At 52.0% G+C, this 11388-nt stretch overlaps 2 protein-coding genes across 8 annotated transcripts; both read right to left on the bottom strand.

Moving 5' to 3' along the window:
• Positions 1-89: 89 nt before the first annotated feature.
• On the bottom strand, positions 90-7359 carry Prss53 (serine protease 53). 6 transcript variants are annotated; one of them, XM_052760969.1, is made up of 11 exons: positions 4908-7359; positions 3837-3857; positions 3562-3724; positions 3003-3268; positions 2732-2886; positions 2380-2599; positions 1566-1716; positions 1250-1491; positions 1022-1167; positions 609-825; positions 90-347 (listed from the first exon to the last, which is right to left on the bottom strand). In XM_052760969.1, the coding sequence occupies exons 1-11, from the start codon at positions 4963-4965 to the stop codon at positions 328-330; spliced, it is 1659 nt and encodes a 552-aa protein (XP_052616929.1). In that variant the 5' UTR covers positions 4966-7359; the 3' UTR covers positions 90-327. The 6 variants fall into 6 exon arrangements, with proteins under 6 accessions (XP_052616929.1, XP_052616925.1, XP_052616926.1 ...); XM_052760965.1 differs by having other exon boundaries at positions 3562-3857; positions 6523-7359; XM_052760966.1 differs by having other exon boundaries at positions 3562-6793; positions 7149-7359.
• A 125-nt stretch (positions 7360-7484) lies between these two features.
• Vkorc1 (vitamin K epoxide reductase complex subunit 1) lies at positions 7485-10305 on the bottom strand. 2 transcript variants are annotated; one of them, XM_052760986.1, is made up of 3 exons: positions 10046-10288; positions 9188-9297; positions 7485-7917 (listed from the first exon to the last, which is right to left on the bottom strand). In XM_052760986.1, the coding sequence occupies exons 1-3, from the start codon at positions 10216-10218 to the stop codon at positions 7715-7717; spliced, it is 486 nt and encodes a 161-aa protein (XP_052616946.1). In that variant the 5' UTR covers positions 10219-10288; the 3' UTR covers positions 7485-7714. The 2 variants fall into 2 exon arrangements, with proteins under 2 accessions (XP_052616946.1, XP_052616947.1); XM_052760987.1 differs by lacking the exon at positions 9188-9297 and having other exon boundaries at positions 10046-10305.
• Between the last annotated feature and the right edge of the window lie 1083 nt (positions 10306-11388).

Below are 11388 nucleotides of genomic sequence, written 5' to 3'. Positions count from 1 at the left end.
AAAAAGGAAAATTGCTCCCCACCCCACCCCCTAAAAAAAAAAAAACACTTTTTTTTTTTCACAACAGCTGCTAGTGTTGTATCTGAAGGACTGTTTAGGGAATACTGGAGACATCTCTGTTGGAAGGCAGAGCTTAGGGGTGGGGTCATGGCCACACATGGAAAGCGACCTTGGGCAGGCTCATTCCCAGCCAGACAGCTGTGGGACCTGCCTCAGGGCTGGGAACCACAAGACAGGGAGGGGAAGGGCATCAGTGTGGAATTGGGTGTTGACGTGGGAGTTGCCTGGCTTTTCGGGCGTCTTGTGAGTAGACTAGAGAGTCACCAGTCAGCAGCTGGCTGGTTGGCCTGTCAAGGAGAGGAAGGAAGTTAATTTGGCCCCGTCCTACCTATAGCTTTATTACTTCCCTTGAGGAAGCAGGACCCAGCTCGGCCCCTGTGGTGTATGGGAGACCTGAAAACCAAGACGCTGAGACCCCCTGCTGCCTAACATCCACGTGGGTCTGTCTGTTGCTTACCCCACACCCCAGGCAGCTAGAGATGAGTCACAACAGTGTTTCCCGAGATGAGAGCCAGGGCTAAGGAGGAAGAGTGAAGAGCGACACATACTTGAGTTGACCAGGCAGCTTCCAGGCTCAGCCTCTGGCTCTGGCTCCTCAGCGAAGTAGACCTGCCAGTCTAGATGGCTGACCCAGTCCTCATAGGCAGAGAGGGCAGCAAAGACGGCAGGCCTCGAAGGGCCTTGGCAGGTGTCTCCAAAGCTGTGCAGTCCAGCCAGGAACCATGTGCCCCTGACCTCATGGACGAGGGGTGCCCCAGACAGGCCCTGTTAGGGAGCAGGTTATACTGGTAACTTCCTGTGGCGGGTGGGAGGGGCTTGGGGGCTACAGCCTGGGTGTTTGGGGCCAGCTGGTGGTAGAAGGGTTTAGTTTCAGGTGACAAAGCAGGGCTAGCAGCCAGGCTTGGTGGAAAGGTGAGAGAAGCCAGGGGTCTGCTGGGTAAGGGTTGGAGTTTGAACTCACCTCACATTGAGGCAGCTCACCCACAACAGTGGTGCATACCATCCCTGGCAGAATGGGAATGCCTGTGCTCCCAGGGGCTGGATGTTGTTGGCTACAGGCTGTTGGCCCTAAGACTGTCACAGGTACTGTCTGGGGATAGCTGTTGCCTATAAAGCAAAAGACGAGGCTAGATGCCTCGGTTGCCTGCAAGTCCAGTGGACAGCTGCCAGGGTCCCCAGGACTATGTACCTGCTCCTTGAGTCAGCCCGAGAACCCAGCCATGTTCACCATCAGGCAGGCGGTGGTCAGCATAGGGCAAGCAAAGGGGCCTCAGGCCAGGGCCCAATGTCACAGGCTGAGCCAGCAGCAGGAGGGCCACGTCATAGCCACCCTCTGGGTGGGTGTAGGCCCCATGCAGAATGAGTTGCTTCAGGCCCCGTTCCTCTGGTCCAGCCCCCAGACCTACACTCCACTCCTCTAGGGTTTGGCGCCTGTTGAGAGGCAGAGTTGACAGCACTGACGGAGCTGGGACAAGGGGCACAAAGGAGGGAGACGCGAGGCTCACCCGATAAAGCAGTGAGCAGCAGTCAGCACCACTGCCTCTGACACCAGGGCTCCACCACAAGCCAGCTTCCCATGGTGCTTCAGCCTGGCATCCCAGGGCCACTGAGAGAGGGCTCCCGCCTGGGGGCCTCCACTCCTCAAGGAGCCGCATGCTGAAATAGGTGAATTACATCACCCAGTTTGTTAAGTGGCCACTCAGTGCTCGGGCCTGTGCTGAGTGCTCCTTATTCAGCTATGACGTGGCCTATCTTCGCAGTACCAAAGGTAACCAAGCTAACATAAAGATTGACCTAGCTCTGTAACCAACACCAAGGAGCCCACTGGGGACTCAGAGCCAGTGTGCCTGCTTTTAATCCTGATGTCTGATGGCACACAGTATGCCATGCCAGCCTTACCTGGAAGCTCTGCCTCACTCTGCCACCCACCTGGATTTTCCGAAGCCTGGCTGTTGTGAACATCAGAACCCAGCTTCTTCCCCGGAATGACTTTGCATGTGATTTGCATTGCAGTCACTGCCCTGTCTCACCTCCCTGGGTTTCTGCCTGGGAACTTGCAGCTTTCCCCCGGAAACCAGCCAGATTTCACAGACACTCATATACCCAAGTCTGTAAAGCTTCCTGGCCCCAGCGGGGCTGGTCCTATCCCAGGAGCTAAAAGGGGCCTTAACAAACCTAGTTCTCCGTTGGCAGTGTCTAGACTCAAGTGTCTGAGCTGATGTTTGCTCCCTTGTGGCTTTCTACCCCACTGCCAGGAAGCCTTCATGTGGCCTGGGTGTCCCCATACACCCCACTCCCAATACCCGTGCTCAGACCTACCGACACAGCTGTTCTCGTCACTGGTTTCCACAGTTCCTGGGTCCTGTACCAGGAAAGTTGCCCCGTGAACGTGAGCCTCCAGCCATGAACTGTGCGTAGCCATGTCAGTCAGCAGCACGGGAGTGTCCTCTTGGGCACATTTTGATGTGAAGCTAATGATTCCAACCTGGACCCAGTGTCCATCAGGCTCCCGGCACATCACAGGTCCCCCAGAATCTCCCTGGAGCCAGGCAAAGGAGTCATCTGAGCCCCAACACTACTAACAAGATGCCTTCTGGCTGTACCCCATTACCCTTCTCTGTAGACCCTTAGCCCAAGACTAGGCCCTCCCTTTTCCCTGTGCTCATCAGACCTGGCAGGGTCCCTGTACCCCAGGCTGTGCACCCCCACACAGCATCCCAGGTCTCGCGGGGCTGGCCAGCAGCCGCTGGTGTAGCCGATTGTAGAGACAGTTACAAGTTGGGCGGCTGATGAGACGAAGACGCAGATTCCGTAGGGTCCTGGAAACTGGCGAAGAAGAGAAAGCTGAGTCTAACTCTGGGAAGCAGTGGGACCTGGGGCCTGGCACAGTTGGGCCTGCGCAAGCAGTGCCTCTCTAGGCTTCTGTCTAGGACAGGACTTACCGTCACTGGTGTTCTGGTCCCAGCCTGTGGCCCAGCAAGAGGCTCCAAAGGGGAAGTGATGGGTGGACTGGGGCAAGCAGAGGGTTGTATGGGCTGTGGGATGGCTGAGCTGGAGCAGGGCCAGGTCCGATCCCTGGCTATAGTGGTTATAGGCCTTGGGCAACTGCAGGCCAGTGACTCCCACTTCCTCGGCCCCCGGGCTCAGCCCCTCCTGCTTCAGAGAACCCAGGACCACGGACCAGGAGCTCAGTTCTGTTGTGGCCACCCTGAAAGGAGAAGGGCAAGGCCCAGCTGAGTGCCATTGGAAACGACAACTTGGAGAAGAGCAGAGGCAGGGGGATAGATAGAGCACATGGCTTTCAGCACAGTTCCTTCCTCTCAGTTCTCATATACTTTGTAAAGCATCCACCATGAAAGATTGCTAAAGTTAAGCTGCTAACATGTTGCTACATAGCATTCTCCATAAATGGTATTTATTATTCTAGAGGCAAAAAACAGTCTTGCAAGGTACAGGGACAAATCCACCCTCAAACCGAGACTGAACCGAAGCATGACTCACTTTTCAAAGCAGTGGGCAGCTGTGAGGACCCAGGTATCTGCCACCAAGGAGCCACTGCAGATGTGTGCCCCTCGTCGCCTCACACTGGCCTGCCAGGGCCACTCACCAGGTAATGTGCTGCCTTCCTGAGGCTCTGGAGGGCCAGGGCCGCGCTGCCCGCATGCTGTAGAGAAGGATGAGTCATGCTGACCCTGTCCTGACCTCAGGACCACAGGGTGCCATTCCTCCATCATCCATGAGCACAGCCCTGGTCCCATGTCCCCACCACCACTTACCACGCTGAGCTGCTTGAAGACCTAGGAAGAAAAAGACACAAGATGTAGAGGTGCCTTAACTGCCGGGCCCAGGTTTGGTGGAGGGAGGGGTTGAGTTGAAGGACGGGCCCTGGGTCCTTTTCTATGACTGGCTACCTTACCAGCCTCTCCCAGAATGAAAATATTTATATGAGGCTGAAAAGCAGCTTTTATTGGAGCCCATTCAGAGTATACAGCCATTAATTCTCAGCTGTGCTCAGCACTCCTGGTCCCAAGAAGCAAGGCCTGAGATTTACCTTGGGAGTAGGCCAACCCTCCTCCAGGCTTCTGAACCCCTGACTCCTGCCCCTACCACTGAGTCAGGGAGGTGGCCTGTGTATGTGAAGAGCATTAGCTTAATTGTCCCTTCAGCTGGGGAAGCCTAAGGGTAGATTAGAGGCCTGTGTCATGTCCAAAGTGGGGGAGGCCCCAAGTGAGACTCACTCCACCACTGTGCTAATGAATCAAACTTTCTGGAAGCTGACCTTTCCGGAGGGTCCCTGCCCTGCCTGGAACCCAATCATACGTTCACACAAATGGGTCTGCTGCACATCTGAAGCAGAGTTAGCGTGGACAGCTCCAAGCCTGTGGGGCCAGAGGTTACTCCATACAGATAGAGTGATCTCAGATCCTTCCCTCCCTAAGCCGGACACTAGACTGTGGTCTCAAGCACATTACTTAGCTTTTCTGTCTCCTCGCCAAGCTAGGAACAGTGGCGGTATCCACCATGTGACAGAAGGCTGTGCATTCATTACCTCCCCTCACCCCCACAACTAACTAACTCTCTCTCTCTCTCTCTCTCTCTCTCTCTCTCTCTCTCTCTCTCTCCTCACCCCCACAACTAACTAACACTCTCTCTCTCTCTCTCTCTCTCTCTCTCTCTCTCTCTCTCTCTCTCTCTCTCTCTCTCTCTCTCACACACACACACACACACACACACACACACACACACACACACACAAACACACACACACCTAGCCAAGGACATCCACAGGGAGACTAGCCCCTCAGGATCCCTTGCATACCAAATTGCAGTCTGCTTGAGTGACTTACCCTCTATCAGGACCACAGCTCCCACAATAAGCAGCCCTGGTCCCCAGCTCTGCCTCATGCTGCTCCAGGCCACTCAGTGCTCTTGTTCAGAGAGGCCACCTGGGTCTCCCTGGCTCCACCCCTGCTCCGCCCCCAGCCAGCTAAGCGTCAGGTGTTACTTTTCCTAGGCTAGAAGGGAGCCAACAGCTTGGGGACTGTGGTTGTGTGGCCCTTATCCCTCTCTGGGTTTCTGTCACCAGCCACACTCCCCCAGTTCAAATCCCAGTTCCTCCATTTACTACAGCAGTGACTTTGAACAATGAAATTGTGCCTTGCCTGAAAAAAACTCAAGTGTTTCGGGGAGTGGGGGCTGGAGAGATAGCTCAACAGTTAACAGCACAACCCGTTTGATTCCCAGCACCCATAGGACAATCCACACCATCTGTAACTCCAGTTCCAGGGGATCTGACACCCTCTTCTGTCCTCCCAAGTCATCAGGCACATATGTGGCACACAGACATATATGCAGATAAAACACCCATACACACAGAATAATAAATTGATTGATCCCATCAAGTAGACTGGAGGGAATTCTTTTTATTGTTTTGTCAATTATTTATTCCAGAAAGAGGGCAGCCTGTGGGGGTTTTCTTCCTCTACCATATGGTCCCAGGGTTTGAACTCACATGGCCATCTCACCAGGCCCATAAACAAAAGAGTTAGGGGGCTGGCTCTAAGACACTTGCCACCAAGCCTAATGACCTGAGTCGGATTCCTGGGACCTACATGGTGGACAAAGGATTCTTGCAAGCTGAATTCTACACACATCATGGCATTCAACATGCACTTACACACACACACACACAAAAAATAATAATAATAATTTTTAAAAATGCTTAGGGACCTGGAGAGATTGCTCATTGGTTTCTTCACTGTCTGCTCTTTCTGGAGGACCCAGGTTCGATTTCCAAACCCAGCTGACATCCACCTGTAATTCCAGTTCCAGGGGATCAAACACCCTCTTTTGTCCTCTCCAGGCACATATGTGGTGCACAGACATGCAGGGATATATATGCATAAATTTTTTTTTTTCCGAGACAGGGTTTCTCTGTGTAGCTTTGCGCCTTTCTTGGATCTCGCTCTGTAGACCAGGCTGGCCTCGAACTCAAAAAGATCCGCCTGGCTCTGCCTCCCAAGTGCTGGGATTAAAGGCGTGTACCACCACTGCCTGGTGGCATAAAATTTTTTTAATTTTTTTTTTGTTTTTTTTTTTTGTTTTTCAAGACAGGATTTCTGTGTAGCTTTGGAGCCTTTCCTGGAACTCACTCTGTAGCCCAGACTGGCCTCGAACTCAGAGATCTGCCTGCCTCTGCCTCCCGAGTGCTGGGATTAAGGGCATGTGCCACCACCGCCCAGCTTTTTTTTTTTTTAATTCTTAAAAGCCCAGTATAGTGATGTATGTCTGTAATCCTAGTACCTGGAGGCTGAGGCAGAATTATGAGTTTAAGGTTAAGCCTGAGCTATCTAACAAATTCTGGGCCAACCTGGACTATAGAGCAAGACCCTGTCCCAAAACAAATCAACGTTTACTAATAGACTAATAATAACCAAGTTACTTCTTATATGAAAACATCACCTGTGGGGCAGTGGCAGGCCTCTTAGATTCCACTTTTCAGCTTCTGTGCCTCCCTCAGGCCGAGGCCAGGGAGGTTTCATACACCTCTCTAGGTTTGCTTCAGAGGCAACATGTGCAGACTGTGTGTTAAAGCGGTGGGTCTCATGCCACCCTCTCTCTGGGCCTGCTGCCTTGTCAGTCAAGCGTTTGCTGCTCTCCTTTCTTGCAAATGCTGGGATAGAGTTCGAACCTTCCAACTCCTCACTTAGGCTAGCACCACCATCCAGGAGCCCTGACACCAATACAGAGGCAACGGTGAGCAGTTCAGAGCAGATGTGAGCCAAGTAGCTCAGGGGGACTCAGGTTATGAGACGGGCTAGAGCATGGGTCAGGACTAGAGCGTTTGTCTAGCATGTGCAGAGTCCTGCCGTGTGAGTTGTGGGATGTGTTCATCTGAGATTTCCTCCCCCAAGTCTTTCCCAGTACTAGATATGTACTCTCAGGCACGTTAGTTTCTCTGTACCTAAGCTTCCTCACCAGTATACAAATAATGGTAGTAACTATCTAATTAACTATCACAGGCTTTTAGTGCTTGGGATGTCAAGTCCTTAGTATACATTAGGACAAACAGAGAATCTTCTCCTGACCTTTTGCAGGTGTTAAGACTGGCTTGGGATGCTAGGTGAGGTAATTGCAGGGATTCAAGTTGGACTATCGAAGACGTTGTTCCAAGCAAGCCTGCCCTCCAGGTGTGTGGCAGACCCTCCTCCAACAGGACGTCTGATCCGTGGGCAGCAGGCGTAAGCTTATTTCCTGGACGTGGGGGCTGATGTGGTAGATTTTGCTGACTACACGTGCTAAAGATGATGCAGCCGCCTCTCCCCACTGGCCCTCCATTCTCTGACTCATCTCAGTTCCAGAGAAGGCAATAATAGGGCAAGACCAACACCCCAAAGGGTCCCTGGCACACATACGCTGCAAACTTGACCAACTCAGGAAAATTTATTGTTCAAAACCATTCTCTTTAGCCAAGAGCAGAAAGCGGCTCTTGGGGACAGAACTTAGAGGCACACGTGGTCATTGTCCTGGGCATGGTTATGGAGAGGACTGGAATGAAGAGTAGGGCCTTCTAGGGACCCACACATGACCCTCTTGGGCAAGGCTCATGTGCCAAGGCAAAGCAGGTTACGTTAGCCTGGCATGAGGTGGGACCTCAGTGCCTTTTGGCCTTGTGTTCTGGCACCTCCCGGAAGTTCAGCACCAACAAGCCCACATTGATGGCGTAGGTGGTGATACAGACGATGCAGAAATCATAGAGCACAAAGAAGAGGATCCAGGCCAGGTAGACAGAGCCAGCCAAGGACAGCAGGGAGCTCAGGACTAGCAGGACAGAGGCCCAACGTCCCCTCAAGCAACCTGTAAAACAAGAGAGGATCAGTAATGGCACCTCCAGAACTCTGCCATGCCTCCCCAGTGACAGACAGCAGGTGCATCTGGTGAAAGTTTTCTAAGACAGGACCTGACATCGGCCTTATCTGTCCAATAATCCTTGGGACCCGAGCAGTAAATTCTCCTGCTAAACTCTCTCTGAGATGAAACACAAGTCACCTTCAAAAAGAATTTGTAAACTAGATGTATTAACATATGTGTATAACCTCAGCACTTGGGAGACGGAGGCTCAGGAGTTCAAGGTCAACCTGGAATGCATGAGAACTTGTCTTAAAAAAAAACAGCCGGGCGGTGGTGGCGCATGCCTTTAATCCCAGCACTTGGGAGGCAGAGCCAGGCGGATCTCTGTGAGTTCGAGGCCAGCCTGGGCTACCAAGTGAGTTCCAGGAAAGGCGCAAAGCTACACAGAGAAACCCTGTCTCGAAAAACCAAAAAAAAAAAAAAAACAAAAAAAAAAACCAAACCGGGGCTGGAGAGATGGCTCAGAGGTTAAGAGCACTGGCTGTTCTTCCAGAGGTCCTGAGTTCAATTCCCAGCAACCACATGGTGGCTCACAACCATCTGTAATGAAATCTGGCGCCCTCTTCTGGCATGCAGGCACAACACTGTATACATAATAATAAATAAATAAATCTTTTAAAAAAAGTTTAAAAAAACAAAAAAAACCGCTGGGCGGTGGTGGCGCACACCTTTAATCCCAGCACTAGAGAGGCAGAGGCAGGCGGATCTCTGTGAGTTCGAGGCCAGCCTGGGCTACAGAGTTCCAGGACAGCCAGAACTGTTAGGCAGAGAAACCCTGTCTCAAAAAACAACAAAACAAAACAAAACAAAAATCAGGTGGTGGCACACGCCTTTAATCCCAGCACTCAGGAGGCAGAGGCAGGCGGATCTCTGAGTTTGAGGTAGGCCTGATCTGGAGTTTCAGGACAGCCAAGACTACACAGAGAAACTCTGTCTTGACCAAAAAAGAAAAGAGAAAAAAAAGAAAAAAGAAAAACAAAACACAAAACCAAATAAAAAGATAAAAAAGAATTGAGATCGTAGGAAATCTTGAGGGCCCTTCAGGCTCTGGTTAACTACCATAGTCCCTAGTGTTCTCCTTTCCCGGCTCCTTGTGATGAGGCTGCTCAGTGATTGGCAGCTGCCTGTCTGTCAACTGTCTGGTCACCATGACGTGGGGTGAGTGAGGCTGATCTGGATTAGGGCAGACAGGCCATGGAGGGACAAAGCCACTCACCTAACAACAGCTGTATGGTGTAGAACATGCAACCAAATATGCTGTTGGATTGGTTGAGGACGCTGTCAGTTCCTAGCACCTGTTCCACCAGCCCAAAGCCCTGGCCCCACCTGGTGGGAGTGAAAGAACCCAGGTAAGTGTGGTCAGCCTAAGCCCCTGGGGCTTTATCCCGGAAAAGTGATTAGCAACACTCTCCACCCACCAAGAATCCAAAGGTCAGTGACCTTCTGGCGTGTCTGGCTCTATTCTGGCCTGTCATCACAGACCATCAGTAACTTCGGGAGCTGGTGAAATGCCAAGCCTGTCAACTGAGTTCGATCCCCAAGATCCACAAAGCAGAAGAGAACCACCTCCAACTTCCACATGCAAGTAGTGGCATGCACATGCCACCCCACAAGTGTAAAAGTTTTTAATTTTTTCAGCTTGGTCGCGCTTTATGGGGACCACACTGGGAAATCTGGAGCACGGTCTATCTGCTCTGGACCCTCACCACCCCACCCACTAACATCCGGTCCTCCTGCACCTTTGGCCCCTAGCACAGCAATGCTCCACCACCTCCTCCCACTTTGTGCCATTCCAAATCATCCTCAATCTCTATGTATTATTCTGCCCTGCCTCCTCCAGTTTTCCAATCACAGTTATTCACTGGCACCCTCAGAAAGCGATCAAACACAAGTATCTCTGAGTGGTCCAGCCCCTGTGCACGTCTGATTACCCACCAAAAACTCCTAGGCCAATCCGCTCTCAAAGTGTCCGTTCTGCGGACACTGCGATCCCAGACTCCAAAATCATCCGGCAACCTGGCCGTCAGGTACACCTGGCCTTCAAGGACCCCATGCTTTTCATTTCTGCACGCACCGAGAGGAGAAGACGCGTGAACAGCTGATGGCCGTGCCCACGTCGCAGAGCGCGCGGTAATCCTCGTCGCGGGCACGCGCCGCCTTCACGTGCAGCGCGTACAGTGAGAGCGCTAAGCCAGCGAGGCAGAACGCAAACCGCACGCGTCCCGGGCTCCTCCAGGCGGTGCCCATGTCTACAGTCCAGACCCGGAGCTGGAGGGAATAACCCGCCACGGGGCGGGGGGGCGGGGCCTGCGGTGGCCACGTCCCTCGACCCGCAGGTTGGCCCGCCTCGGTTGGCATTCTCCTATCCCATTGGTTGTTCTTAGGCACGACAGCTAGGAATGCTGGGCGAGTAAACTGGATTAAGGGACGTGGGGAATCACTGGTACGGCAGCTGCCAAGCATGATGGGAATCGTAGTCGGAGAAGCTGCAAGACATCAAGGGAAATGGAGTCTCTAGAGTCGTAAAACTACTATTAATATGACGGTGCTTAGCGCGTTCTCTGTGCCAAGTCCTGTTTTATGCGTTTCGCATGTCTAGAGATTAACGGACTAATGGAACCTAGCGAAAACTGTGATGCGATTCAGGAAGCATTTCCCTGAAATAGTTTCAGATGCCATTCGGCTATAACGTGAGCTTCCAGGTAGCCGCCAGCCATCCCTCCTGCCTATCTAGCGCCCCTTGTGGCGGAATGCGCCCTTCCTCTCAAAATAAATTCCGTTATCTAGGCCACACTGCCGGCGGTTTCCCAGACCTTGGTACTGTTGTGGTGCCCTCTTGGCAAAACCTGAGCCTGAATCAACACATCAACCCCTTTCATATTATTTCCCCTTTACAGATATCCCAGCCTTCGAGGACCGTCTATTCTATATTGTCCACTTCTCCATCCTTCCCACCTGCATGGAGTTCCTTCACCCAGCTCCCTCTACCTTTCTCTCCTACTGTCCTTAATCTAATCCCTTCACAGTCAAGTTTAGATTTTACATTCCCAGTCTCCTTTACTTCTTTCTTGCCACTCATATAATAAGCTAGCTGCCCCTCAACACTCCCCCGACACCTAGTTGCAAGTATAACCAGGGGACGTTAGTCCAATGGTTACTTGTAGACGCTTATGTTTTGACCTCCAAGTGGTACGAATTGCTGCTTTCAAGTAACTCTTTCTTTCTTGATGCTGCCCTCCCTCCTTGGCTGTTCCTTCTCAGATCTACTACTCTTATTTCAGAGAATGTGGTGGGTACAGCATCAGTTTCCAAAGATGCTTAGAACTCATGTCTACCTTAGGCTGTATGGCAAAAAGGAATTAATGTTGCATAGAATTAAAGTGGGCACCTGGTGTTTCATTTTATTCGTGTTGAGGC

The sequence above is a fragment of the Peromyscus californicus genome, unplaced genomic scaffold (assembly GCF_007827085.1).
Source record: "Peromyscus californicus insignis strain IS unplaced genomic scaffold, ASM782708v3 Scaffold_4__1_contigs__length_199733344, whole genome shotgun sequence".
Taxonomy (NCBI): Eukaryota; Metazoa; Chordata; class Mammalia; order Rodentia; family Cricetidae; genus Peromyscus; species Peromyscus californicus.
This window is presented reverse-complemented; position numbering and strand designations above follow the sequence as displayed.

Coding starts and splice junctions, on each gene's coding strand:
- Prss53 (XM_052760964.1), bottom strand. CDS start 3,818: ATGGGACCAGGGCTGTGCTCATGGATGATGGAGGAATGGCACCCTGTG. Junction 2,887..3,002: donor GGACCAGAACACCAGTGACG/GTAAGTCCTGTC, acceptor CTTCTTCGCCAG/TTTCCAGGACCCTACGGAAT. Junction 2,600..2,731: donor GGGTACAGGGACCCTGCCAG/GTCTGATGAGCA, acceptor GCCTGGCTCCAG/GGAGATTCTGGGGGACCTGT.
- Vkorc1 (XM_052760986.1), bottom strand. CDS start 10,218: ATGGGCACCGCCTGGAGGAGCCCGGGACGCGTGCGGTTTGCGTTCTGC. Junction 9,298..10,045: donor TCACGCGTCTTCTCCTCTCG/GTGCGTGCAGAA, acceptor CACTCCCACCAG/GTGGGGCCAGGGCTTTGGGC. Junction 7,918..9,187: donor CACCATACAGCTGTTGTTAG/GTGAGTGGCTTT, acceptor CTTGTTTTACAG/GTTGCTTGAGGGGACGTTGG.